This window comes from Sparus aurata, chromosome 11 (assembly GCF_900880675.1).
Source record: "Sparus aurata chromosome 11, fSpaAur1.1, whole genome shotgun sequence".
In the NCBI taxonomy this organism is placed as follows: domain Eukaryota; kingdom Metazoa; phylum Chordata; class Actinopteri; order Spariformes; family Sparidae; genus Sparus; species Sparus aurata.
The window spans coordinates 28934838-28959025 of NC_044197.1; the positions used below are offsets into that span (position 1 = coordinate 28934838).

The 24188-nt window shown below is 43.0% G+C and overlaps 2 protein-coding genes across 3 annotated transcripts; both read right to left on the reverse strand.

Annotated features, from left to right (window-relative positions):
* Positions 1 to 11506: 11506 nt before the first annotated feature.
* On the reverse strand, positions 11507 to 13944 carry LOC115590777 (regulator of G-protein signaling 21-like). Of its 2 annotated transcripts, none has more exons than XM_030432173.1 (5): positions 13502 to 13944; positions 13117 to 13176; positions 12748 to 12809; positions 12444 to 12610; positions 11507 to 12248 (listed from the first exon to the last, which is right to left on the reverse strand). In XM_030432173.1, the coding sequence occupies exons 1-5, from the start codon at positions 13582 to 13584 to the stop codon at positions 12060 to 12062; spliced, it is 561 nt and encodes a 186-aa protein (XP_030288033.1). In that variant the 5' UTR covers positions 13585 to 13944; the 3' UTR covers positions 11507 to 12059. The 2 variants fall into 2 exon arrangements, with proteins under 2 accessions (XP_030288033.1, XP_030288032.1); XM_030432172.1 differs by having other exon boundaries at positions 12748 to 12812; positions 13502 to 13941.
* Positions 13945 to 19620: 5676 nt separating this feature from the next.
* On the reverse strand, positions 19621 to 23456 carry LOC115590755 (regulator of G-protein signaling 21-like). Its single transcript, XM_030432131.1, has 5 exons — positions 23206 to 23456; positions 23026 to 23121; positions 22881 to 22936; positions 22524 to 22690; positions 19621 to 20233 (listed from the first exon to the last, which is right to left on the reverse strand). Exons 1-5 carry the CDS (start codon positions 23280 to 23282, stop codon positions 20048 to 20050), a joined length of 582 nt encoding a protein of 193 aa, XP_030287991.1. The 5' UTR covers positions 23283 to 23456; the 3' UTR covers positions 19621 to 20047.
* Positions 23457 to 24188: the final 732 nt, after the last annotated feature.

Consider the following 24188-nt stretch of genomic DNA (forward strand, 5'->3'; position numbering starts at 1 on the left):
CCCTGGTATGACTCTCAGGGCCCGAGGCAATCATAGGCTGTCACTGCATAAACATTCCCTCCCTGAGTTTCCTGCGTGGCTCCATTTTTAAGCGCAGGGTCAAGACATGACGTACATGGCACACTCAGTGCCCTTATTCCTAAAATAAGGCTCTGTCAGTTTGTGATGGAACTTTTCTCTTCTTTTTCTTTAGTGTTTTTCTTTCTTCTTGTACATTTTTGAGAGCATTATGCAATGTTGCAGCTGCTCTGTGATTTGAATCCAGACCAGTCACGGAGCATCTCAAGCTTTATTACCATTGATATCCTTTAATTTCACAATTTGAAAACATGGTATATTATGAAGGATACGTTTACAACAAACAGCAAAACAGAGTTCTCCTAAACTTTTGAATTAGATTAGGGATCTTAAAGACACAAATGAAAAACCAAAACAAAACATGAAATTGCATCCAAACAGCTGGTCTGGCTCCAAAAAGCCCTGAGACCCCAATTTGATTTGAAAAGACTTTATTTAGACCCGCCTCACAGCCAAAAGCTTCACTGTAGCTGCTAAGCTAAGCGTTGGCACACATTCTGTTAGAAGTGGGTGTACGAGCTTGATCGCTCGACAAGGGGTTTTCAAATCAATTTGATTTTTAGGATGCTTCTAGAGTCTTTCGATTCTGGGCGAACTGTTCCTTTAAATGAAAGAAGTAGGAAAAACACAAGCAGCCAGCAGGTATGTGACGTTCAGCAACAAAAGTGTAGTTCCTGTTGCCAGGGGCTAATATCTGCTGTATGTGACAATCCCTGTCGTACAACTGATTCATTGTGGCTCTGTGACACTACCCGAACTGGACATATTTAATCATTTACTCACACAAGGCGTGGATCAGTGAGGTATGCTTCTGTCACAATGGCACGTTGTGATATGACAGCTTGGCACACAGATGACGCAATATCCTCTTACCTTTTAAGGGTGTTTGAAAAAGAAATGTTATGCATTCCTGCCAGTCAACTTCAGCTGATTAAAGAGTTTGATAGACTCGACCTGTCCGTCATCAGTAGTTCAGTTCAGTGGTGATTTTTAGGTCAATGCACGGCGATGCATTAATTGGCAAAACATTGGTTTAATTTTGTCGTTTTTTTATTATTATTATTATTTTTTTTTAGACGTCTAGGTTGACTTGTTTCAACAGCACCTCGACAGCCAGAGTTAAGCAGCTCCTGTCAGTCAGCAACACTTCAGTCAAGGAACTGACCATTTATAGCAAAGAGTTGTACGGATAGATTTGGTGGAAAAAAAGCTTTGCTCTTTGAGGGAGCTCAAAGAATCCGCTGCTGCCAGGGGAACTGATCCCCCATCAACAAACACATGCACGGACATAAGATCTTATTAAAGTCAACAGCACCGAAAGCTTCAACGCCATAGGAGGAGATTAGAGGAAGCTTGAGGTGCGTTGGCATGAGGGGTATCAGCATCGATACTGAGAAGTGTACACCTGTATAAATAGGACTGAGTAGCTGTGTTTCCATCTGATTGTCAAGCACATTTGAAGTAAACTTTTGAAACCAGCAATTCGATCAGGCGTAATCCAATATCAAACTCGAATTCAAACCACTCATAACTGTATAACCATAATTTAAGATCACCAGATTTAGGATCTGCATTAATTGGATCCGCTCACATACCATAGATCCTCCTGTTATTCTCTTAGAAACTAACGAAAAAGTCCAATCACACAATGTTGAAGAAAGTGAGAAGATAATATCCTGCATCAGTCCCTTTATCCGGATCTGCACCAAAAAAACTAATAGGGTCTATTCTGGACTGAGCTTGAGTTTTGTGGAAAAATCCATTCAGTCTAATGCTGCTGACAACAAACCAACCAACCAACACGAGTGGACACAGGACCTCCAAAGAAAAACCCCCCAAAAGAAAATGGGAGTAAGATGCATTTACTGAACAGGTTGGGAGCAAATTAAGTGGGCTAGTTTTGTCAGAAGATGGTTTAGACTACATATCCATGACTCTCCATCCCAGGCAACAGAGAAGTAGAGGTCAAAAATCAGAAAGAAAACCAGTTGTTAGCCAACCGCCAACCAACGTGAAAGAAGAAGAAAGGAAAACAGCTGCCATGTTTGTCTACGGGGGAATGTGGGAATTCAGCTGGAAAAGGGAATATGATGGGATAGTTTGGAAAGACGGCAGCAAACAAATATTGTTACTCTTCTGTCACAGTAGAAACAGCTGATCAGTCATGAGTTACATTTAGGATCTGGACTCCGACACACTGCGTGGAATGATGTCATTAATGATCCAGGTCTGAACCGTGAGCGGGCCATACCATAGCCACATGGTATCAAATAAAATCAACCAATTAATCCAGAGCTGGCCCCAATCTGAGTCACAGAACAATCTGGTGGGCTGGATCTGAATCTGGATTAGGTTCTGGTTTATTTGGCTTGCTCTTGGCTGACATGAGGCCATGCTATGGCCTGCTTGTGGCTCAAATCTGGCAATCACGAGCAGACTGCCCAATACCATCATTCCATAATTTTCTGCCACATCAGAACTAATTTGCAACATGTGTTCCCATCTCGTTTTAACTCTTCAACGAGTCAACAGTACCACCTCCAGCAAGAGTGAAAGCATCTTTGAAATCCAGCAGTTTTTTTTTTCAAATAATGCCATTTCCATTTACCTTTCGCTAATGAGTTACTTCAAAATATGGTGGTAGCAACGCAGCTGATGATCAACAAATGAGACTGCCAAGCATACATGATTCAGCTCGTACTGATCGGCTGGCGCGGGTGAAAGCTCAGTGCTGTCTGAAGTGTTAGTTTTATGTAACGTATGGCGTCTAAAAAGTGTAACTGTCGGCTAGTTTAACTCTGTGTTGACCCTGACATGTCAAAGTCTCTCTTCAGACGTGTCATCGCTAAGCTCACTTTTGGAGAAACATTGGCAGTTTTACCATTTACTGGAGTTGATTTGCTGTTCAAGTCACAGAGTCCCTTCTTTGGTCTTTTTAGCCGCTAGCTGTTCAGCCTTCTTTCCTATCCTTGTCTACTGTTTCGTGCGGGGCCGGTAGTGTTCGCTTGGTTCATCTAAGGTTTTTCTTCTTCTTTTTCCGCCGGTAGGAGCAGCTTCCCACTGCTGCTGGAAATGGAACTGATGGGCCAGAAAACCAAACCAGTGAGTTAGAAGACGCTAATAACCTTCACGGAGCTGCTGCGGGGTTGGATGATTATTTTACATGTCATTCCTTTCACTTCACATTTGATCCACTTGCAATATAAAAGCGGAAGAAAAAAAAGCATCAAATCCATGAAGATTGATAGAGATTCAGTGTGTTGATGTGACTTTCGCCTATTTTGTGTGGCTACCACCGTGATATTGAATATCTGAATCCAATCCAAAGCTCATGGGCTCAGCTCAATCACCTAAACGTGCCAGGTGTCAGCTGCGTTTCCTTGTATGTACAACGGACAAGCGCTTTCCTATTTCCGCAGGTGTAGCAGGGTATCAGATGAGTAAAATGTGAACCTGCAGGTTCGGTTTTAATACACAGTCGATGAGCAACCTTCAGCGTCCTCTCTGGGCACGTGCCATGTTTCCATTCAGTCACTGTTTGCATACAAAGCTGTATTCATGAAAATGTCAGTCCTTCATCGGTACAGTTTGCATGATGATGCATCAGTGGAAAAGTACATGCAAATCCCATGTAATTCTAATGAGAACTGAATAAAGAAAACGAGTCTAGCACGCTCGTGATGGATAATTAAGCAGCAATTAAGCAACAGAAGTGCGTGAAATATTAAGTTATAAAGGACAGAACATGTGTAACACATGATGAATGCATGCTGTCGTTAGTTACTGTGACAATCTGCGCTGCGTCTGAAAACGGAAGAACACTGAAAACAGTTTTGAAGTTCATTTCCTGTCAGTCTCTGCTGGAGGAGCCTACCATTTAAGCACCGTGAGCTCCTCTTTCCCGTAACAATGCAAGTCTGACATCGACATCATATCCCAAAAACGCTAAAAGGGGATTTCTGTTGAGGAACAGGACACACACATGTAAAGCACAATCACAGTTTGTCCCGGGTTATCTCAGCTATAACGCTTCTGCGTCACCTGCTGCGTTGTGTTGTGATTCTTGCCGCCCTCCCTCCGCCTGTCGCACCAGTCTGGAGCTCTGCTGGGTGAAAACACGGTGTTCGCCTCGTGTGTTTATTATGGTGTGCAGTGTGTGTGTGTGTAAGCAGCCGTCTGTTTAGAAGTGGATGAAGAGCAGAGCCAAGTTTCCACTCAGGCGCGAGGTTTGTCCAGAGGGCCTTACGCAGGAGGTGATTCCCAGCACGGGCTTGCAGAGTTTGTCCTCTTTGTGTTTGGAGGTTGCAGTAATCTGCACTCTTAACCCTTCTATGGGCTTCTGTTTTTTTCACTTGGTGGCAACGTCGAGTGCCGAAGGCCAGTCTGAAACTCCAAGTGCTTAAGGTTGTGAACAGCAGCATGGATGCAACGCCGCCCGTCACCACGATAAGATTTTAGCACATAAGGTTTCTGGAAACCGCTGATATACTCACATTGATACACGACGTGGGCTACATACCATACTGACATTTCAACTAAATCCTGTTTTATCACATTCACTTCACGTGTTTATCATCTAACTTTCGTGTCTGGAGGTGGCGTGTTTTTAAGATTGGTAAGCGGGTACTGTTAGATATCTTTAAGGATACTACGGGACAAGTTTCAGCCGACATATCCAGATGTGTTGGACATTTTTCAGCCGTGTTTACGGTGATAAAAACTGGATTTATTTGATGGGAAGTGGGGTCATCTCCAGCCCTGTTTGTGGCGACACAACTGGGTGTCTTTGACTAAACCTCAAGACAATTTTCAGCCCTGTTTTTTATGGTGAGAATATTTTCGACAGGTAGTTGGGACGTCTCCAGACGTGACTTTAATGGGAAATCTCCAACAGGCGTTTCTGATTTGACATCAGAGGGTTTTATTGAAACACACATTGCCAACGTTCATTCAGGCGACAGGATCGATAGACAACAGTGGAGGCCACCAACACGACTTTCAAAAGGACGACATATCTGCAAGGCTGACAGAGTGGTTAACAAACACAGTTGTACTATTGTGTGTTTACGACAGACTGAGTGGCAGACTAATAATATTAATTAGACACCCATTTAAAACACCTTGGCTGCTGCAGGTGTTGCTCAGAGCAAACCAATTAGAAGATGACAATAAAATAAAGAAACGCCGACGAACAGTAACTACTTCGAAATATTTCCATTGAGTCTAACTCGTGATTAAAGATCAACTAATAGACGTGGGAAAAACCCCCCCGGCAGGACAGCTGCACCTGATCACTGCACGTTTGATTGGCAAAGCGACACGAGTTCCTCTCACGTGGCGTTCAGGTCAGGGCTGCTCAGAACACCTTCACAAACCACGCATGTCTACAAGGATTCACTGGGGAATAACTGAATTTCTATCAACTGGTTCTCAGCAATGTGGATGATATTGTCCTGGGCTGTTTCTAATCAATCAATACACTGCAGCACATTCTCTCAACAAATGTTATTTTATGCGAAAGCGAAAGAAAAAGGTGCTGAATGAAAGAGTGGAAGCAGAAGTATGTTATTTTTTCTTTTTTTTTTTTTTATACTTGTAAAGGCTCCATCCTCTTACTGCACGGGGATGTACGCAGTCTTGTGCTCCATCACACCTGTGCTGCATTCACTTCCCATGTCTCCCATTTACATAGCCACGAGAACACCGAGGTCATTGTGTTACAGAAGGAACAGAGTCGTCTCACTGGCTTAAACAGGTTTTTCAGTGCGTCGCAACGCATTTCAGAATGCTCGGAGTTGTCAGCGTACCTATATGTCTGCATGTGTGTTTTGATCGCCCTTGTTGTCCCACACTGTAATGCACCCATGCAAAGAAATGAAAACAGGTCAGCTGGAGTGACAGCTCCAGGAAGACCGCAGGAATCAAACGGGGAAGTATTGAGTCTCTAGAGTTTGTTTTGAACGTTTAATCGGCTGTCATTCCACAGTCGGAGTGCGATCGATTGATGTTAGCCGAAACAAGTTTAGCTAAAAGTTGTCTGAGGAGGTGATCGACCCCTCTCGCCCTTGCCAGGAGACGAGTTTGCCCTTCTGTGTCTCTTTTCATTACCTTGTGTCACGTTTGTCATCAGTAACGTCCCAGAAACTGGCAACCGACTTGATCGTTGTCATGTGTATCATGTGTCATCCTCCTGGTGTTCGTGTTGGGAAGGCCTCTGTCAATGGATGGCTTTTGTGTGTGGTGCAAACACACAGTCATTAAATGTGAGACGTTTGTGTCATGACGCCGCCTCCGCAACCAGAAACAAGGTGACATACGTGAATAGTTGCGACTGGGCAAATTTGCGGAAATGTCGCATGAATTGGACGAAATTGCGAGATCGTGCAGAATTCACAGAGACTGGCTGAATTTGCGTTAATCGTTGCGATAGCAGCATCGTAACTTCCTGCAGGGACTGACTGTGCATGAACTGCTGAACCTACAACGTCACCGCTAACCTTTAGCCGATGGCACAGCTACTCTTACAACATAGGATGTTGAAGAAATGGTTCTGTTGACACATCTGAACTTTGCCGTTTGAACACGGAGTGTTTTCATGGGCTGCCGTTTCTTAAAATCTGGGTGATTAAGGGATTAATTGCGGATCGCAGAACCTCGCGGAACCTAGACCCAAAGACATCAAAATAAGTTCCAGGTGCTACCCACATTTATTAAGTCAAGCTGTAACATACAGAGGAAAAGTGGATTGTGTTGTGGTTCTGCACCGGTGAAAGGTTGAGACTTGACCTCACTTTCCTGTGCTTTACGGGCTAAGACAGGAACAGCAGACAGTAATCTTCCTGCCCTGGTCCGTGCTTGGTCCTGGGCGGGCTACACATGTTGATTAATACATGTTCTGTTCTGTTGTTTGGCTGTTAGAGCAGGCTGCGCAGGATCCACCTTTTGACCCTCCTCCGAGGCCAAAAGTGAAGCAGGTAGAAACGGTTATCGGCTGTGAACGTATTTTATTAGCATAAGCAGAGCCCTCCGACCTCGCCATCACAGCGGCCGACTTGGCGGATGCAGAATAAGGTCAGCGCACCTCCTGCATCTTCAACCGCAGGAAGGCTTTTTTGCATTTTGAATTTCTGCGCGCTCTGTTGAAATCTGTCCACCAAGAAGTCACGGTACATAATCATTGTGCCCGTCCTTACATCCCACCGTGATAAAACTCATAGTTGGCCGCCGACCGCAGTAAAACCTGGGCTTCATTCATTCCACAGGGGGATATTTGGTCAGTCAGCAACACATAAAGGACAGATCATAACCATAAAAAACATACAGGAAAGGAGATACAGCAGGACATTATACTGCTCTGGGGCCAGCCAAAGCTAGTAAACTATCATACCCGTAAACACAGAAGCATTTCCTCAGTTGATACAAGCCAGTAAATGTATGAAACCAAACCACAGACTTTCTGCTCCGTGCAGGATCTTTAACTTTGCAGCCAATCTTATTTTTTTATCATTAAATGTAAGGCTGTTAAAGGAACAAGATGATCCATACCACTCTCATATTAACATGTAAAGGTTAGCTTAGCATAAAGACTGGAAACAGAAATGCCAGTGAGACTGTTTGTCACAGCACGTAGCTCCATAAAGCCAGAGGTCGTCAGTTTTTACATTTCTGTTTGTGAGAATTAAAGAATCAAGATATCACACTTCAGTTTGTGAGCTTTAGGAGAGTTGATAGCAGGAATTATTATTATTATTATTATTATTATTATTATTATTATTATCATTATTCATAATTTTGTTTTACTTTGGACACATTTACGGACTTCATGCTAAGCTAAGCTAACTGTCTCCTAACTTTAGCTACAGCCTTAACTGATGGTTGTGTAATGGTAGTTGTCACAGATGACATGACCGTTGCAGTGTGGCAGCAACAGGCGTACCAAACCTCCGTTAAATAAGTACGTTTCCTGCGTATGTACGTTTTCAGATTATGAGCTGATCTTTCTCTGTTGTGTACATTATGTAGTGAAAATAACTCCCTGTTGACCTTTTTTAGATTCATGCGGGACATGGAAAACGATCTTGTGTGAAATACTCCCAAACCATCCACCCCCAGCGTCGTCCTTATGCGCACCGTGTCGCACTTGAGAACCACGTCACCTGACTTCCTCCTTTGCGGACTTAACAATTGCAGCCTGACGATGAGCGTAGATATGTGTCGTCATACGCTGCTGCTCAGTCAGCCTTTGTGGTCATCATTCTGTTGTGTGGAGATGAACAGGCAGCATCTCCCAGTCACAGTTTTGGCATGGAAAGTATCTTGGCACCAAAGTTGTACCATGATAAATTCTGACCCTACAAAGGTGTGTCAGTGTGTGTCTGTTTGTGTGTATGTGCGTATATGGAGGCTGGCACAGAGTGTACACACAGAACCTCCCTTTGACAGAGGCTTGTTCACACCGCAGATAAAAAAAAAAAAAAAGAAAGAATAAAACATTAGGACTGTTTTATCTGTATATTTACAGGGGTTAGACCCCATCACACGCAGACTTACTAATCATAAAAACAGAGGTAGAAGCTGTTGGGCTCCATCCATCACCAGGGTTTTTGCTGGAGCCAATCCCAGCTGTCCACCCCACCCCAGCTCATCGCAGGGCCCTCACTGATGGCAGAGGCCGCCATGCAAGGTGCCCACCACACATCAGGAGCAATTTTGGGTTCAGTATCTTTGCTCAGGGACACTTCGACATGCAGCTCAGCTCAGCCCAGAGATGGGATTTGAACCAGCGACCTACCGATCACTAGCCGGCCTGCTCTACCCGCTGAGCTACAGCCGAAGCTGTTGGGCTTGTTTCACTTACATTTTAAATGCAAGACTGTGTGATTGTGGTTGTTTGTCTATTTCAGACACTATGTAACGCCATGCATAAAAGGCATAAAATGACAGTTTGCAACAAAAAAAGAATCTAAATGCAGATCTGGTGTGCTCCCATAAACAGCTGTGAGCGAATGAACTAGGCTACATACATTTCATCGGGGGATGACGTGGCTACGTCATGCTTGGATTTTTTTTTTTTCTTGGAAACCAGGAGACAAAACGGAGAGACGTCTTCAGGATAGACTTTCAACCGGGCAGGTTGTAGTTGTTGTTGCATGCCAGCTATTTGCACGCAGCAGACAGCGGAAACAGCTGATCAGTGATACGACTCGAATGTTCGCCACGTCACAGTTTATCTGGCAAATCTGTTCCCGACACCTCAGTGACTTTGCCGTTTCCATAGAAAAATTGCTCAAGTGATATTCTTCAAAATGCACTTAGTGAAACTCAGGAGTCTGTCCATCATCCTGCCTGTGATACAACCATGCCGCTCTCTGAATGAAGAAAGAAGGGTGAGACACTATCTGTGGGTTCCCTGTTGTCAGCCAACCCAGCAGCTTTGAACCATGTGCATTTTGACTATGACAAGAACATTTTCAATCTCAACATCTTTTTTTTTCTTTTCTTTTCTTTTACAGTCGAATGACTTTAAGAAAGAAATGACGCAAATATCCAAAACCAATCTTATCATCGCTTCTGCGGAACAGTCCAGCGTTTCATTCTTCCACGCGGCTGCGCTTGAAGAGAAAATCTCATTTCTCACAATGACTGATTTCATTAGAAACTGGAAGTCCAGGCCTTCCTGTTTCTAAAACAGCGCGCGGCGCCGATACACTTAATGTTCGAGTCAGCAGATGCTTCTCGGCGATACGGACGGATAACAGGAAACTCCAGACGCTCGGTATCTCGCTGTTGGATACCACGAGGCTCCGTTTTAGTCTGAACACAGAAATCGAAATTCAAAGCGAACCGTCTGAATATCCTCTCACTGTCTGTGGATTATCTTCCAAATTACAGCCTGTACTCGCTTTCTCAGAATGCTGAAAACGTTTGAATACGAGAGCCCGGGAGCTCTGTCTATAAAACACATGTTGTATATATACTTTGTCACTTAGCAGGATGGAGGGTTACGTCCCGCCAACAACTGCTGCAGTTGCTTCTCCATAACAGTTAAAAAATAAGTCTTCGCCCCACCAGAACTTGGCACAGCCTCTCTGTTTCCATGCTTTTGCGGTGGAGTATTGCTTTAAACATATACCAGACAGTCATTAAGCAAACATCCCATTAATTTTCCTAATGCCACGTATTTAAGATCTATGTCCCCCTGCGAGCGTGTTGCCGTGCTCTTTAAAACAGAACACACGGAATATCAGAGCGGAGAGCGCCGAGAGCCCCGATGTGAAAGGGCCTCGGCGTGTCCGTGTGTGTAATAATCACTAAAAGATGTCACTTTGTTTTCCGAGCAGGCAATTGAAATAATTTAATGCCATTCAAATCACTAACATTTTAACAAGCACTTCAACACTGCAACAAAAACGTTGTTACTCCAAAAAAAAAAAAGAACAAAAAAGGGTGAGGATTAACAATAAATAACACATTGTTTAACCTTTAAGTTAACTTCACTAGGAATACATTCAAACAACATGCTTTGGAAGGCAAATAACAAGGCATATTCTCAGGGTATACAAAGGAGTTTGAACATCCTGTCATGCAAGGTGAAGCATTCTATCGCTACAGTAATTCCACTCAAAGAGGTTATTAAGTAAAACCACAACTCTTGACACTTCAGTGCTGTAAGAATCATGTTTGGACAAAGATTCCGGTGAAACAGAGTGACTCCTTTCTGTTCTTCACTGGAATTACATTTTTTTTTTTGGGGGGGGGGGGGATTGAGTCCCTGCACCACAACAAGAAAAAAAGAAAAGAAAAAGGCAGACAGACAAAGCAAGTGGTGTGTGTGTGTTTCCTTTGACTCATTCAGACCAAGATAAGGGCCAGTCGTCGTGTGCTTGAGAAACTATTTTCAGACTACTGGCCGTAAATGGGAACATTCAGATTCCACAGAAAGAAATGTGCATGATTGCTTTGTTGACACGAAAAAGCAGATTTATCTTCAATTTATATATGTATGTATATATATATATATATATATATATATATATATATATATATATATATATATATATATACATATACAAATATATATATATATATATATATATACATATACAAATATATATATATATATATATTTATTTATAAATGAAACTACTTTTACTTTTTGTTTGAAAATAATAATCCTTAAATATATTTAATATTGGCACAAAATGTCACCCACAGGCAGATTAAATTAAAACCCAGGATTTAAAACTCCTGTTTGCTTCATTCTGAAAAATCTCCCTTCAAAGTGTCCCAGAATGCCTCCTGCGGCACTTAGTGGCCTCCTGCAGCCCTTTTTTACGCAGGATGACATGAGTCCTCTGTCCGTTATGGATCTGCTGGCTTCCTCCGTGCTGTCATTAGATAATTGGCCGGCTGTCATTGCGACAGCTTATTCTGTGTCAGTGGCGGTTAACAGCTACAGCTAAGTACCCACTCGCTCTCTCATGTTCTCAAACGTACACACACAACTGATCAAGTGTGACCGTTGCATCTTACATCCTCTATTGTTATCTGCACAGGAAACACCTCTGCAAAGAAGGCCAAGGGAGGTCCACCGCATGGTTTTTTTTTTTTTCTGTCGCAGCTCCGCCGTCACAGTGGGCGTCAGCGGCCCCGCTGATTCGGTCATTGTCAAAAGTAGTCACTTCACCTACTCACCACTGACTTATCATCCAGGGCCAACACACACACACACTACAGGGTCATTATCATTGAGGCTGGGCTTGTTGATTCCTCTTCTTCTTGTTACGTAGTCCTCGGGTGTGAAGTGCTCGGTGCCGGGGATAGTGACGACACCGGGGTGCGAGGTCTCTGTATGTGTCCATGCGGCGCGCCGGTCGACCCCTCCTTCCTTCTTTGTTGTCAGCCCCTCCTCCTGAAGGAGCTCAAACATTCCAGTTATGGGTTTTTTTTTATGTCCTTTCTCCCTCCTTCGGAGCGCGCCTTCAACCCTTCGTAGCGTCGGCGGCGAGGTTTTCCAGGAGAGTTCTATAAATGTCCGAGCGGAGGAACCGCGGGTACGAGTCTCTTTCCATCAGCCCGTAAACTATCTTCTGAGCGTCGTCAAAGCAGTGCATGGTGGGAGTCTTGACGTTCCTTTTGATCTGCTCTCGGGTGTGATAGTCGATGTTGATCTGGAATGAGGCAGAAAGATAGGAATGAGGAGATTTGAGCCAAGAGCCTTCAACGTTTGAGCAGATACTTTCCCTATTTTATACTCCTGTCAGAGCGCAGCATGTATCTTCATTTCCAATATGACATGACAGAATGAAGAGATCTAAGTATATGGAAGAGAGACAGAATGCGAAGCATCTCTCGGCTGGATTTACCTCTTTAGGAGATTCTGCTTTGATGAACTGCTCGTAAATCTTCTTGGCTCTCGAGGACATTCTGAATGAAGACTTGATCTTCTTGTAATCCTCGCAGGTGAGCCAGAACTCAATATTCTCATCGCTGTATTCGGATTTCAGAAAGTTGCGAAAAGTCGCCAGTCCATCTGAAGTAAACAGAGAAAGCACACCGAGCATGAAGGACAGATAACACCCTCTTTCTTCTCGGCTTTCTAAAAAAGCCTTTATCCTACAAACATCATTTGTGGCCAGTATTCTCGTCCTCGGGGGAATAGCAACCTACATTTAGACTCGAGAAGCCTTTCCAGTGACTGTGACCATTGTTGGGTATCTTCTAAACTTAGCCTGCTGGGAGAGAATGCAAGTTAGATTACTCGACCGGAATCAAATTTGGGTAAAATAAGCGATGCAAAGGCTTGCGAGGAGACAGAGGCCGTGCAATCAAGAAAGCAGAGCAGATGTGCTTATCAAACTCACACAAAAAATGTCCAACCAAACGCAGTATGTTGGTGTGCATGCGTGCCGTGCCAAAGCAAACATGGTGTCTCAAGTTCATTTGAATCCTTTCATGATGCCATAGATGGAAATGATAGGAGCAGGCTGGCTATTTTAAAACTGAAATGTATGCAAAACACTCCATAAGTCTCCTTACCTCTCAGAGCTTGATGAGTGTGAGAACATGCACTGGAGTCGGCACATAAAGTTCTTTCCACTGCGGAGAGATAAGAAACGCTTGAATATATCCCTGTCGGATTTGCTGCTGTTAAATTAGCTTGCAGTGAATCCTTTCCAAGCATGTTGGGCATGTTAGTAATGAGAAAAAGACAGCATGTGCCGCAGTAAAGTTAGACCGCGTTATTAACTTAAACTATTTTTCGGGCGGTACCACGAGGCATCCCATTCACATGTGTCTGAAAAAGCAAAACATCCCGTCGCAACTTAAATACATATATTAATCAAAACGAAGATTCTTCTTTTTTTTTTTTTTATCAAGCCCCAAGTCAGCATATTTACAGGAACGTAGAAGTTTCACTCACATGTTCTTGTTTCTCTTCCTGTCATCTCTGTCCATGATGAAGTGCTGTGTGTTGAGTGGTGGTTCGACGATTAGGCTGGGCATTGTCTTATTAAGTCCGAACACTCAGGCTCCCGGTCCTGGTCATGCTGCGGCTGAGAGACACTTAGGAGGGTTCCCCCTGCGACGCTGCTTTTTATACCAAGGTTTCCTGTTGCTGCAGACCGGGGGCTGCTGGGATACATCAGCGGCTCAGCCCAGACTGAAGAGGAAGCACCCCTTCCTCCTCCTCCTCCTCCTGTTCCTCCTCTCCTCCTACCTCGCTGTTAGAAACAACACATAATCACCCTGTGCTGCGTGCATGCCTCCCTCCTGTTGATGCCTTACTCCCTATTATGTCTCTCTGCTCCTTTTCCTTCCCCTCCTGCTGGTGCGGATCCTTCCCTCCTCCTGACTGGATGAGCCAACCATTTAGCACTCTGTGGCTGAAAGCATGCTGTGTTCACATTACTTCTGGGCTGACAGCACAGATGCAAATTACAGTAACAGTGACTGTGATAGGCAAATCATGACCTTTGCTCACTGCGTGTGTTGCTCGGTGGTTTGGAAAAGTGAAGCGCGTTGGAGACAAATGGAAGGGTTTGTGCTTCTGTCTCGTGTTTCGACGTTTTCCACGATTCAACATTTATCGATCCCCGCAAAGGGAAATTCAAAAGTGTGGCGTCAATTCATGCAACACGAGGCCACAGACAGGAGAAAGAGGAAACAGCGAAATCGATTGCAACAGAGAGACTCAGCAAGACGACAGGAAGTTAGACAATTGTAATATCCTACATGGCCAAACTGTGGACTGACATCCTTGTAAGTAGGGTAGAATATGCATGGCTCTGTGTTGGTCTTTTATTTGAATGTCTTATATTCTCACCGGTATAGAAAGGCCAATGTAGTGCCCATTTCGGGAGCCAGCACACACACACAGGCACTGAATTCACCTGTTTTGAGACACGGCAGGTCACTTTATCTGTCCTCCGAGGTCCATCAAGTGAGAGTTGATTCACTTTTCATGGCACCTCCTCCTCCACAAGACAGCTTTTTTTTTTTTTTTTTCTGTGTTGGCTTTTCCATCTTTATTCCACATTAAACTGCCAGGTTGTTCACAGTACTCGCTAGCTTTAGCTAGCAGCACTAGCATGGAGGACATCCCTGGGCTTGAGGAGGTGCGACTGGTTGCCACGCAGCCCGTCAGTTCGTCTTCATCAGAAAAACCACCACAGAGGTCGACCGTGACAGCAGCTTATTTACCACACGTATCTGCCTTAGCTGTGGCTGTAGTGATTACTACAGTTGCAAAGTGTGAAGTCACACAAAGTAGTGTAACAAGCCACAGAGTCGGTGTTGGGAGGAGGTCGGGGATGGGGGCTGGGTCAAACAAGCAAAGGACAGTGAGTTATTTGAAGTTAGTAAAGTGACGTACGAAACTGAAGTAGCATATGAACTATAGCTAGTTCAACCAAACCTTGATGTTTTCTTGACCCTAACTGAGAACTGTGAACACAGGACAATCGTTTGGGTCACCTGTTGCCGGTATGAGGCAACAATCGTGTTGTTTTTGGAGTCACTGGAAACCGACCTATTCAGTCAGTGAGGCATTATGATACGATGACCCAGTTTTCAATCCTAACTTTGCATACACATGTAGGGTGTTTGACGCAGTAGCGTGTGGAGTAGTGTACCTAATGTTGGCTTCTGAGAGAAAATATCTAAATGGAATGATAGAAATATAATGTGTGCATCTCGTGTCACATATGGGGGCCACAAAATGTTTCTGTGGGCTGCCGTTGGCCCATGGGCTGCGCTTTGTGAACCCCTGCTCTAAGTAGGAGGGATTTTGGATTGACATCAGTAGGGAGTTAATATATAAGAAAAATAAGTCGATAATTGCTTTTAACCTTAAATTCAAGAAGTTTTGGTATAAAATGGAAGGCTGACAAGGTCAGCTACTACTAAAGAACATGGCTCCCGAAGCCAACGTCAACACTGACTCATACATATTTGACGGACCACAGCCTTCTACATTTGAGCCTGCTAGATGTTCAGGGACTGGGAGCAGACAGGGTGCAGAGAAAAGACCAAGCTTGGCCAGAGGTCCAGCTGTGGTGTGAGAACTTGTAGTGAACTGGACAGTTTCTTGGCGGGTGACTAGCGTTAGCTGAAATTAGCATTAGTAGTGCTGACCCTTGACATTTTATGTTCCCTTTCATATCATTGCTGTCGTATCACATATTTTGTCCGGTGTTGAAATATCTGCCGTTGCAGATGCTTGGAACTGAAGACAGAACTGTGGGAATTCATAGTCTTCAGCATCTGATCCTGAACTTATTTTAGCTGCGTGGGCATTCTTAAACAAGGGATCATTTTTATGAAGTGTCGCTTTGGCTGTATCTAAGAGGAAAACATTCAGGGAGACAGGGGCAAGGATCATACTAAAAATAACTCAATTCAGTCACATCGCTTGCTTATGTTAACTTACTCAACTTACCTAACATAACTTAAAAGCAAATCAATCTTCAATCTTGGTCACATGTGGGATGCAACCCCAATCTCTGGAAGTAAATCCCAGTGTATGGCCAATCCAACCACCATCTGACTTGGACTCTTCTTGCTCTTTGTACTACTACAGTAGAGGGGCACTTCAGCAAGTGTTGTAGAGGGGACGCTACAGGCTGTTTTGGGAGTGAGAATAGGTCAATGCTAGTGTTGGTCGCCAAACATCGGTGTTCTTGTTTCGATATCCTAAGACCTTGTGTTGAAATGAGAATACTATTCTGCGCTGTTTGTTTGGTATTTCCTCCTGTTCAAAAGTACCACACCATGCTACGCCAACAGAGGTATTTTTCGCTTGTTGTAGAAAAGTTTAACTAAATGAAAAACACTACAAATGAAATCATTTCTCCTCGCTCCGCTCTGAGCTTTGGCTAAAAGTGTGACGGAACCGTCACACCATCTGCCTCTCACTTCACACTGGTCAGATGGGTTTCTACACATTTACAGTGAGATTCTTTATTCTGCTCATTCTTGCACGTTAACACAGCAATTCATTTATCTTTTTGCCCAAATAAATGTCAATAGAAGCAGGTTTAGATTGACAAAGGAGCCCGACTGGTTGACAAAACAAGAAAAGAACGGTGCTGCAGTATCTTTTCCGTTGGTTAGATTTGGCATTATTAATAAATACGGCTATTTGCTGTCAGAGGTTCGCAGGTCCGACGCTTGAGCAGTTTCTAGGTCACTGCTCATCCAAGAAGATCTATGTTTTAGTAGATCTGAATTGAATTGTAGCACGATAGAATACTTTGTTCACGCTATTTCAGTTGGGATGAAACAGCTGATTCAAAGCTCTTTTATAAACTCGAAGATGTAATCCAGGGCTGCCAGTCTTGGCTCTGTTATGTTTAATTTCCCTGACAATTACTGAGGGAGCGGATTCTGGCAGAAACCGGAGGAAAAGGAAAAGAAAGAGGACTCAGAAGGTAATTAAAAATACTTCACAGGATCCCTGATACATTCAGACAGTGTCTGATATCACAGTTTTTTTCCCCCTGTCTCTCCTGCTCACCACCTGATGCCCCAGGCTATTCTGTTCCGATCTGCCCTTTGGCTTGGCTTCACTGATGCTGCTCTCCCTCTTTTGCCCAAACACGGTTATAAGAACTGAGGCGTTGTGAAGAGTCACCAAACACTGTGAACTGAAAGCTGTCCCTTTTACATTGTATTGTGTGTCTGCAATTACTGTAACTCAGCAGTATAGAAAGCCCCGTGCAATACATTAGCACGTAGCGGACAGATCTGGTGGTGAATTTCCCCAAGTGTGACTGTCTTGACTAACATCGTGCCATCGACAGTACTCACTTCCTCTTTTCGCTACCATGGTAACTGTGCCGGGTTGTGAGAAAACAGAGACAGACTGTGTGTGAGGAATAGTGTGCCATGTGATGCGGGAGATGTGAGACTTGTGTCATTTATCAGGGACAACCCCTGACATCCAAGTGTACTCGGAGTTACTGATGTTTGACTTTGGGATAACTTTGGTTTTTGGCATATTAATGGCTCAGAAAGGTTTATTGGGAGTCCTGCTAATAGCTGCAGCCTGCAGCCTGGGAACGTTGACCATGTGTATACAATCAAATCCACGAAGGATGACTGGATTGCATTTTTCAAAAATACCTGCTTTTACAGTACAGTATCTGCCATTAGCATCTTTGGAATTGTTTTGCTCAGGTACACAACGCTCTCGGTTAAAGGGTGAGCTCAAACAAAAATGATCTACTCACCCGCATGCCGATAGAAAGCTGGGTGTCGCAAAGTTTTAAAGTCAGAAAGCATATCAGTGAAACAGTTTGCAGCGTTCTCCTAAATAACTAAAAGTAGATGGGGGCTTGTTTTGGTATTTTGAAAAGCCACCAGTGAGTTAAAGTACAGGACAGGACATGTTCAACATTTAACCGAAACCACAATCTTTCACTCAAACCAATGTCTCCTGCCTCAATCTTACCTCATGATGTAAACCACGGTCTCCATCGTCAAAGTCCAGTGTAGACTATACAGGGTTCGGACACATTTTTCAAGGTCACATTCAAGCACTTTTCAAGCACTTTTAAGGGTCATTTTTAAGATTTTCCAGCACCTTATTGCTGGGGTAAAATACGTATCTAAAGGAATATATATACTTGTGATTTTTTTTCTTCACTTTTTATAACAATTATGTAAATTGTATTATGCTGTAAACATCTAAAATTATATTTCATAATAGCAAAAACTTCAGAAATTAATTATCCAGTCTGATCCCAATTTTGAGAAAGCCACAGAGTTATAATGTCAAGCACTTTCAAGCACTTAAACTAAAATCCAAGCACTTTTCAGACCTTGAAAACACAACATTGGAATTCAAGCACTTTCAAGGATTTCAAGCACCCGTACGAACCCTGACTATAGTATGTGCAGGTAATCAAATGCTGGTAACTAAATTTGTATCGTGATGAACTTATTGAGGTACAAAGTAGGTAACAGATAAAAAAATGAGAGAGGTTCATGATCCTGCTGTGAAAAAAAAAAAAAAAAAAAATAAATATCCATTGGCATACACAATCACCGCACTGGGGCAGGGCTCATCTAACTAACCAATATGTGACTACAGAACATCAGTCACACCGCAACACATTCACCTTATTCAGTGATGACGACTGTTATATGTGGTTAAAAGCTGTTGGTGGTGAAGGTACAGAGCAAAAATAAGTGACAATGTTTAAGCCACATTTTGTTTTTTTCCTAAAATGAATACCTGCACATCCTCCACACCCATTCTTTTTGTCTCTTCACCTGATCAGGTTAAACCAACCTTGTGAATAGCAGAGTTGTGGTGCTTACACTTACATTCCCGTTTCCTCCTCTTGAGTTTCAAGAGAAGGCTTTAACGGAAACAACGGCCCATAAAACATTAGTCTTGATTCCAAAGAAATACGCAAAGCTTATTCTTTGCTTTAGCATGATGATCTTTTTCCCCACAGTAGACGTCTTTCAGGTTATTTCTCTTAGATAAAGCACTTGTGTGTCTCAGCCATCGTTGTGTGCGGGTGATGAGATTATTCCCCTAACAAGGCAGCCCATGCAGGCTGATCTGTTACGCATCAGGTCGTCCGATGACTCCAGTGTTGTCGTTTAAGCTCCTGAGTTATTATTAGCTGCCTCAGTACTCCTTTTTAAGGCACATTTTTCAGGAATAAGGCCATTTACAGAACCGAGCGGGATCAAGGGTTAATGTGGGGTTACTTCTTTCCACTTTGGTAAACCCTATTGCTGGTGTGTGGAGTCATCTCTGCGCCCAATTAGAGGATGTATCAGACATGTGACCAAAAACAGAATCTCCTTTGCCGGCTGAGCTGTGGAAACTGTTCTCCTTTTTTTCTCGTTTTCTTCTTTGACTCATGCCCGTCTGCACGCCTCCAGTTAGACAGTCAGATAAATATAAACCCGTCTCAACATTCTGACTCTATGGAAATAGTAAGAATATGAAGACAAGCTATGAATGATAAGGAGGAACTGGCACAGTCATCTCCCGAAATAAATCCAGTATTGATCATGAAGTTTGAAAAAAAAGATGAATTTAATGCCCATTTCTGAAAACTAGGTCATTTCATTCTCCAGGTGAGAAACAATTTAATGACACTTCTTATCATTTGTACACTGTTCTCTAACTTACTGAGACTTTCAGTTAACACATACAGAATTTCCAACTCAACTCCAAACTCTGCGCAATCCTCTAAAGTGCTGACACATACCAACAGCCTTCTTTCTCCGCTACATGCATATACTGTTTCCCACTCTCATTACTTTTTCCTCGTACGGTGATTGTCCTGCTTTGTTTTCATTTCGCCGACACGTCATCCTCAGCGCTCACCTCCCACACAGTGTGAAATAACTTCTCAATTCAGCCAAAATCGAAAGAAGAAACAAATACTGAGGATTAGAAAAAAAGCGGCGTTGGTCATGTTCTGATGACCTTGTGTCTCGGCTAAATGTACCAGAGACTCCTGGATTTGTGCTTTAGACTCAGGTAGGCGTCGGACTGCAGGAATCTGGGGCGAGAGTCTCTTTCCATGAGCAGGTAAACGTGTTTCTGGGCCTCGTCGAAGCAGGAGTGGCTCGGATTCTCCAAAGACTCCTTAATCTTCTCTCTGATATGGTGGTCCACGTTGATCTGGAGGAAGAGAAAACACATTATAAAGTCTGTGGGGTACAGCAGCATTCACACCAAATATATCATTCACATGATCACTCATTGTTTCAGTTGGATTTGGCATCTGATAATGCTTATATTAAAGGTACAGTGTACAGGGTTCGTACACATTTTTCAAGGTCAAATTCAAGCACTTTTCAAGCACTTTCAAGGGTCATTTACAGAATTTTCCAGCACCTTATTGCTGGGGTAGAATACATATCTACCGGAATATATACTCATGATTATTTGTTTCACTTTTTATCACAATTATGTACATTGTATTATGCTGTAAACATCTAAAATTATGTTTCATGATAGCAAAAACTTTAGAAATTAAAGGAGAACACAAAGTTTTATCCAAAAAAAGGGAAGCCACTTGGCGTTCTTCTGGCGTTGCACCAGGTTAGAGGGACCTGAGAGCACCCTGCAATTTTCTTTTTTGACATAAACTTTTATAAGCTTTTTCGCTTATTCATCAAAGTTTATTAATATCGAACGTGTCATCAGTCCAAATTGCATCAAATTCACCTTCTCCTCAGCCATCCTTCTCTATTGTTACCAGGCTGCATGTGTGATGATACACACAAACTATCCAGTCTGATCCCAATGATGCCAAGACACAGAGTTATAATGTCAAGCACTTTCAAGCACTTAAACGAAAATCCAAGCACTTTTCAGACCTTGAAAACACAACATTGAAATTCAAGCACTTTCAAGGATTTCAAGCACCCGTACGAACCCTGAGTGTACTAGGTACAATCTGATAAAGGATGGATGATCATACTTATTTGGTACGAGAAAAATCACAGGAGTGTGAATCACGAAGAAGCTAAACAAGCTCGGGGCAAGCAACGGTGAAAACAATACCACTGAAGCTGCCTTTCCTCGATGGAAATCTCTGATGATAGAGAAATTATTGTGACGTTTCCTGCTTTCTGCTGGACAGGTTAGAGTAATGTTAAAGATTACAACTGACCATAATATATATTTCCCCCTGTAAAACCTAGAAAATGTACAATGTTTATTAGCGGTGCATTCGTTTCACTGGAAAAGAAATGCCACCGTGTATAAACGTCAAATATTGTGCACCTGTAGCCTCAGTTTGTGCCTCTCGGAGAGCTACTGGTAATGTTCACATTAATTAGTAGAAATACTCGACGCTGTTGTGAACAAGTCCGTATTTAGAGAAGTAATTTCTCGTCCGCGAGGGCCGCCACAGATTCTGGAGCTTCTCCGACGTCTTCAGAAAAGGAGGGGTGAAGCGAGGGAGGGGGTGCACCGCTAAATGTTGCTAAATACTCGATACACTACACACTGTACCTTTAAGGTTTACCCGCTCTTAAAGTTCCCAGCTATCCCAGAGTCCTAGTTGCTTTGGTATAGCCACGTGTTTCCAGTAAAAACAGACAGCCGGTGCTATAAATGTATACATTTGTTAAATACTTGTTGCTGATATTGACTTGGCGATCCAATCGCCAGAATGAAAGTTCTGCAGGCAACTTTCAGCAAAACCACAGTTTAAAAACTGTCTTTATGTTTCGCCTTTCTGTGTGCTTTGGTTGAATTTTCTATTTCTCTTTTGTCACAACACAGTGCTGATACTTGTTTTGGCCGCGCTCCCAGATGTTGATGGTCCAGCCTTGTTGGTTTGTAATATGGTACAACCTTTGACATTACTGTGGTTTGCAGAAGCGGTAGCTGCTAACATAACATCCTGGCGACCGGGCTGTGATTGGTGTTTTCAGTCGCCTATAGCTGTGTCTGTGTGTTTCACTCCATGTAACTCCACCACAGTCAGTGGATGGGACATCTGCAGCTAGCTAAACACACACTGACCCTGTGTGTGTGTGTTTTCTTTTCAATTAACCTAGAATAATTAACAAGATGTACCTGGAACCATTTAACTAAATAGCAAGAAAAGCTTGTCAGCATGACTCAGAGGCATGTCAGCACGACTTCACCTTCACCTGGACTGAAACATATACAGTGAAAGTTGCAACATGAAGTCATCCATAGTGCTTCATCCTCTATGTAAATCTTTTACTCATTCTTCTTTCTGATAGTTGGTGTCATTTCTTGCACTGACGCGATCATACACGAGCCTGTTTTCGGTAAATCAATTCAGAAAAACGTAGTGTATATTTAGGTTTATGTTTTTCATGCTAAGAATGCCAAAGGGCACAGATTTTATTTCCACTTTCTGCTACTTTGGGCTATGCATCCAGTTCTGTCTCTGTCCACCATGAATCACTGCCACTGACAAACTCACCTCTCTGCAGGCCGTAGGCTCGACAAACTCCCGGTAGATCTCCTCGGCTTTCCAGCGAATGTCGTCCGGTGAGATCGTCGACTTAAAGTCTTCACATGCGAGCCAGAACTGGATGTTTTCCTCGCTGAACTCGGACCGCAGGAAGGAGCCGAACGCCGCTAAATATTCTGAGGGACAGATTCAAGAGTGATTACTCAAATCGCACCACAGAGGTCATATGGGTGAATAGTGTACAAACTCAGAAACAAATTTACAGTTAGATTTCCAACAGATACTTTAATTTGTCACTTATTTTGGGGTTCTCTATCATCTGCCAATAAGCACCCCGCGGTTTAAAACAAAAAGAGCATTTCTTACTTTTATTCTGCAGCAGTTTTTCCAGAGTCGGGTGGGGTTTATGTTCAGTCTGCCAGCTGTAACAAAGAGAGACTTTGGGCATTGATTTCCACTCTAATGAACAGCAGGACGATTTAGATGTGTATAACGGTGCAACATACACTACCTGAGTTTTGAAGGAGGTGTCTCATCGTTGATCTTTTTAACCATGAGGCACTCGATGTCCTTCTTATGCCTCTTTCGATTGAGAACAATATCCATTCTGCAAAACAGATACAACGTAACTTTATTTACACTTTGTTTCAACCCCAATCATTCCTGTGCATCATTTGTCTGTCTGCCTTACCTTCTAGGCCGCTTCATATTTGGCATGAAATCCTTAATTTCATAGAACCGCATCTTTGAAAACGAAAGCTTTGGCATTCTAACATCCCTGGTTATGTCCTGGAAGGAGTTACGGTAGTCCGTTGCTCGCGACTGTGAACGGTACAGTTCCCTCCTGTTCTCGCCCTCACCGTGGCAGGAAAGGTGTGCTCCCTGTGACGCCCAGGGCCTGCTGGTACAGGTATCCAAATGCCATTCGGATAAACATGCAGCCGGCTGCTGTTGAGACTCACTGCTGTCACTGACTCACGGCTGTAAAATTCCAGTGTGATTGGATGTATTTTTTACTGTAATGTGCATATGGAGCTTGCCGACTGGAGGGGAGAACTGAATGATTCAAGGCGCCCAGAGGTGGAGAGAAGCCTGACAGCACACTATTAAATAAGGTTTGGCAGTATGATGAGGAAAATGATGATACCATGAGACAAAGGGCATTTGCCTGTTGAAACAGTTTACCCATTAATCTGTCAGGATGTATTATATTATTAGATATGACACAAACGTTCCTTGATCATTCAAAAACAGACATTAACCTCTGTTTTGTATTACAGGGTGTATAGAATTCAAAATGAAACAGAGCACACCAACAGCAAAAAACAACAAATAGATGACGAAGCGGGTTAAAGTTGGTTAAAGACCTAGAAGAATGTTTTCTGCTACAAGTCAGTTTCTGTCAAGAACAAGTCGGGTGACAACCTATATTTTCCTTCTTGTCAGCAAATTCCATGAAAAGCAAATTGAATCAACAGTGAGTTGATGCTACTAACAACATTTGCATGTATAGCCAAAGCGTGATACATAGTTTCCCTTCCTGCTGTATCTCCAGTATTGTCAAGAACATATTAATTCTTGTTTTAATGTTTGCTAAAAAAAATAAAAATAAAAAAAACTTTAGTTCCAGACTGTTTTAATAATTTTTTTTTGCCTTTCTTGAAAATGTTACTA

Coding starts and splice junctions, on each gene's coding strand:
- LOC115590777 (XM_030432172.1), bottom strand. CDS start 13,584: ATGCCCAGCCTAATCGTCGAACCACCACTCAACACACAGCACTTCATC. Junction 12,813..13,116: donor CACTCATCAAGCTCTGAGAG/GTAAGGAGACTT, acceptor ATTCTCTCCCAG/CAGGCTAAGTTTAGAAGATA. Junction 12,611..12,747: donor AAGGCTTCTCGAGTCTAAAT/GTAGGTTGCTAT, acceptor TGTTTACTTCAG/ATGGACTGGCGACTTTTCGC.
- LOC115590755 (XM_030432131.1), bottom strand. CDS start 23,282: ATGCCAAAGCTTTCGTTTTCAAAGATGCGGTTCTATGAAATTAAGGAT. Junction 23,122..23,205: donor AATATGAAGCGGCCTAGAAG/GTAAGGCAGACA, acceptor TCTGTTTTGCAG/AATGGATATTGTTCTCAATC. Junction 20,234..22,523: donor AGCCTACGGCCTGCAGAGAG/GTGAGTTTGTCA, acceptor CTCTTCCTCCAG/ATCAACGTGGACCACCATAT.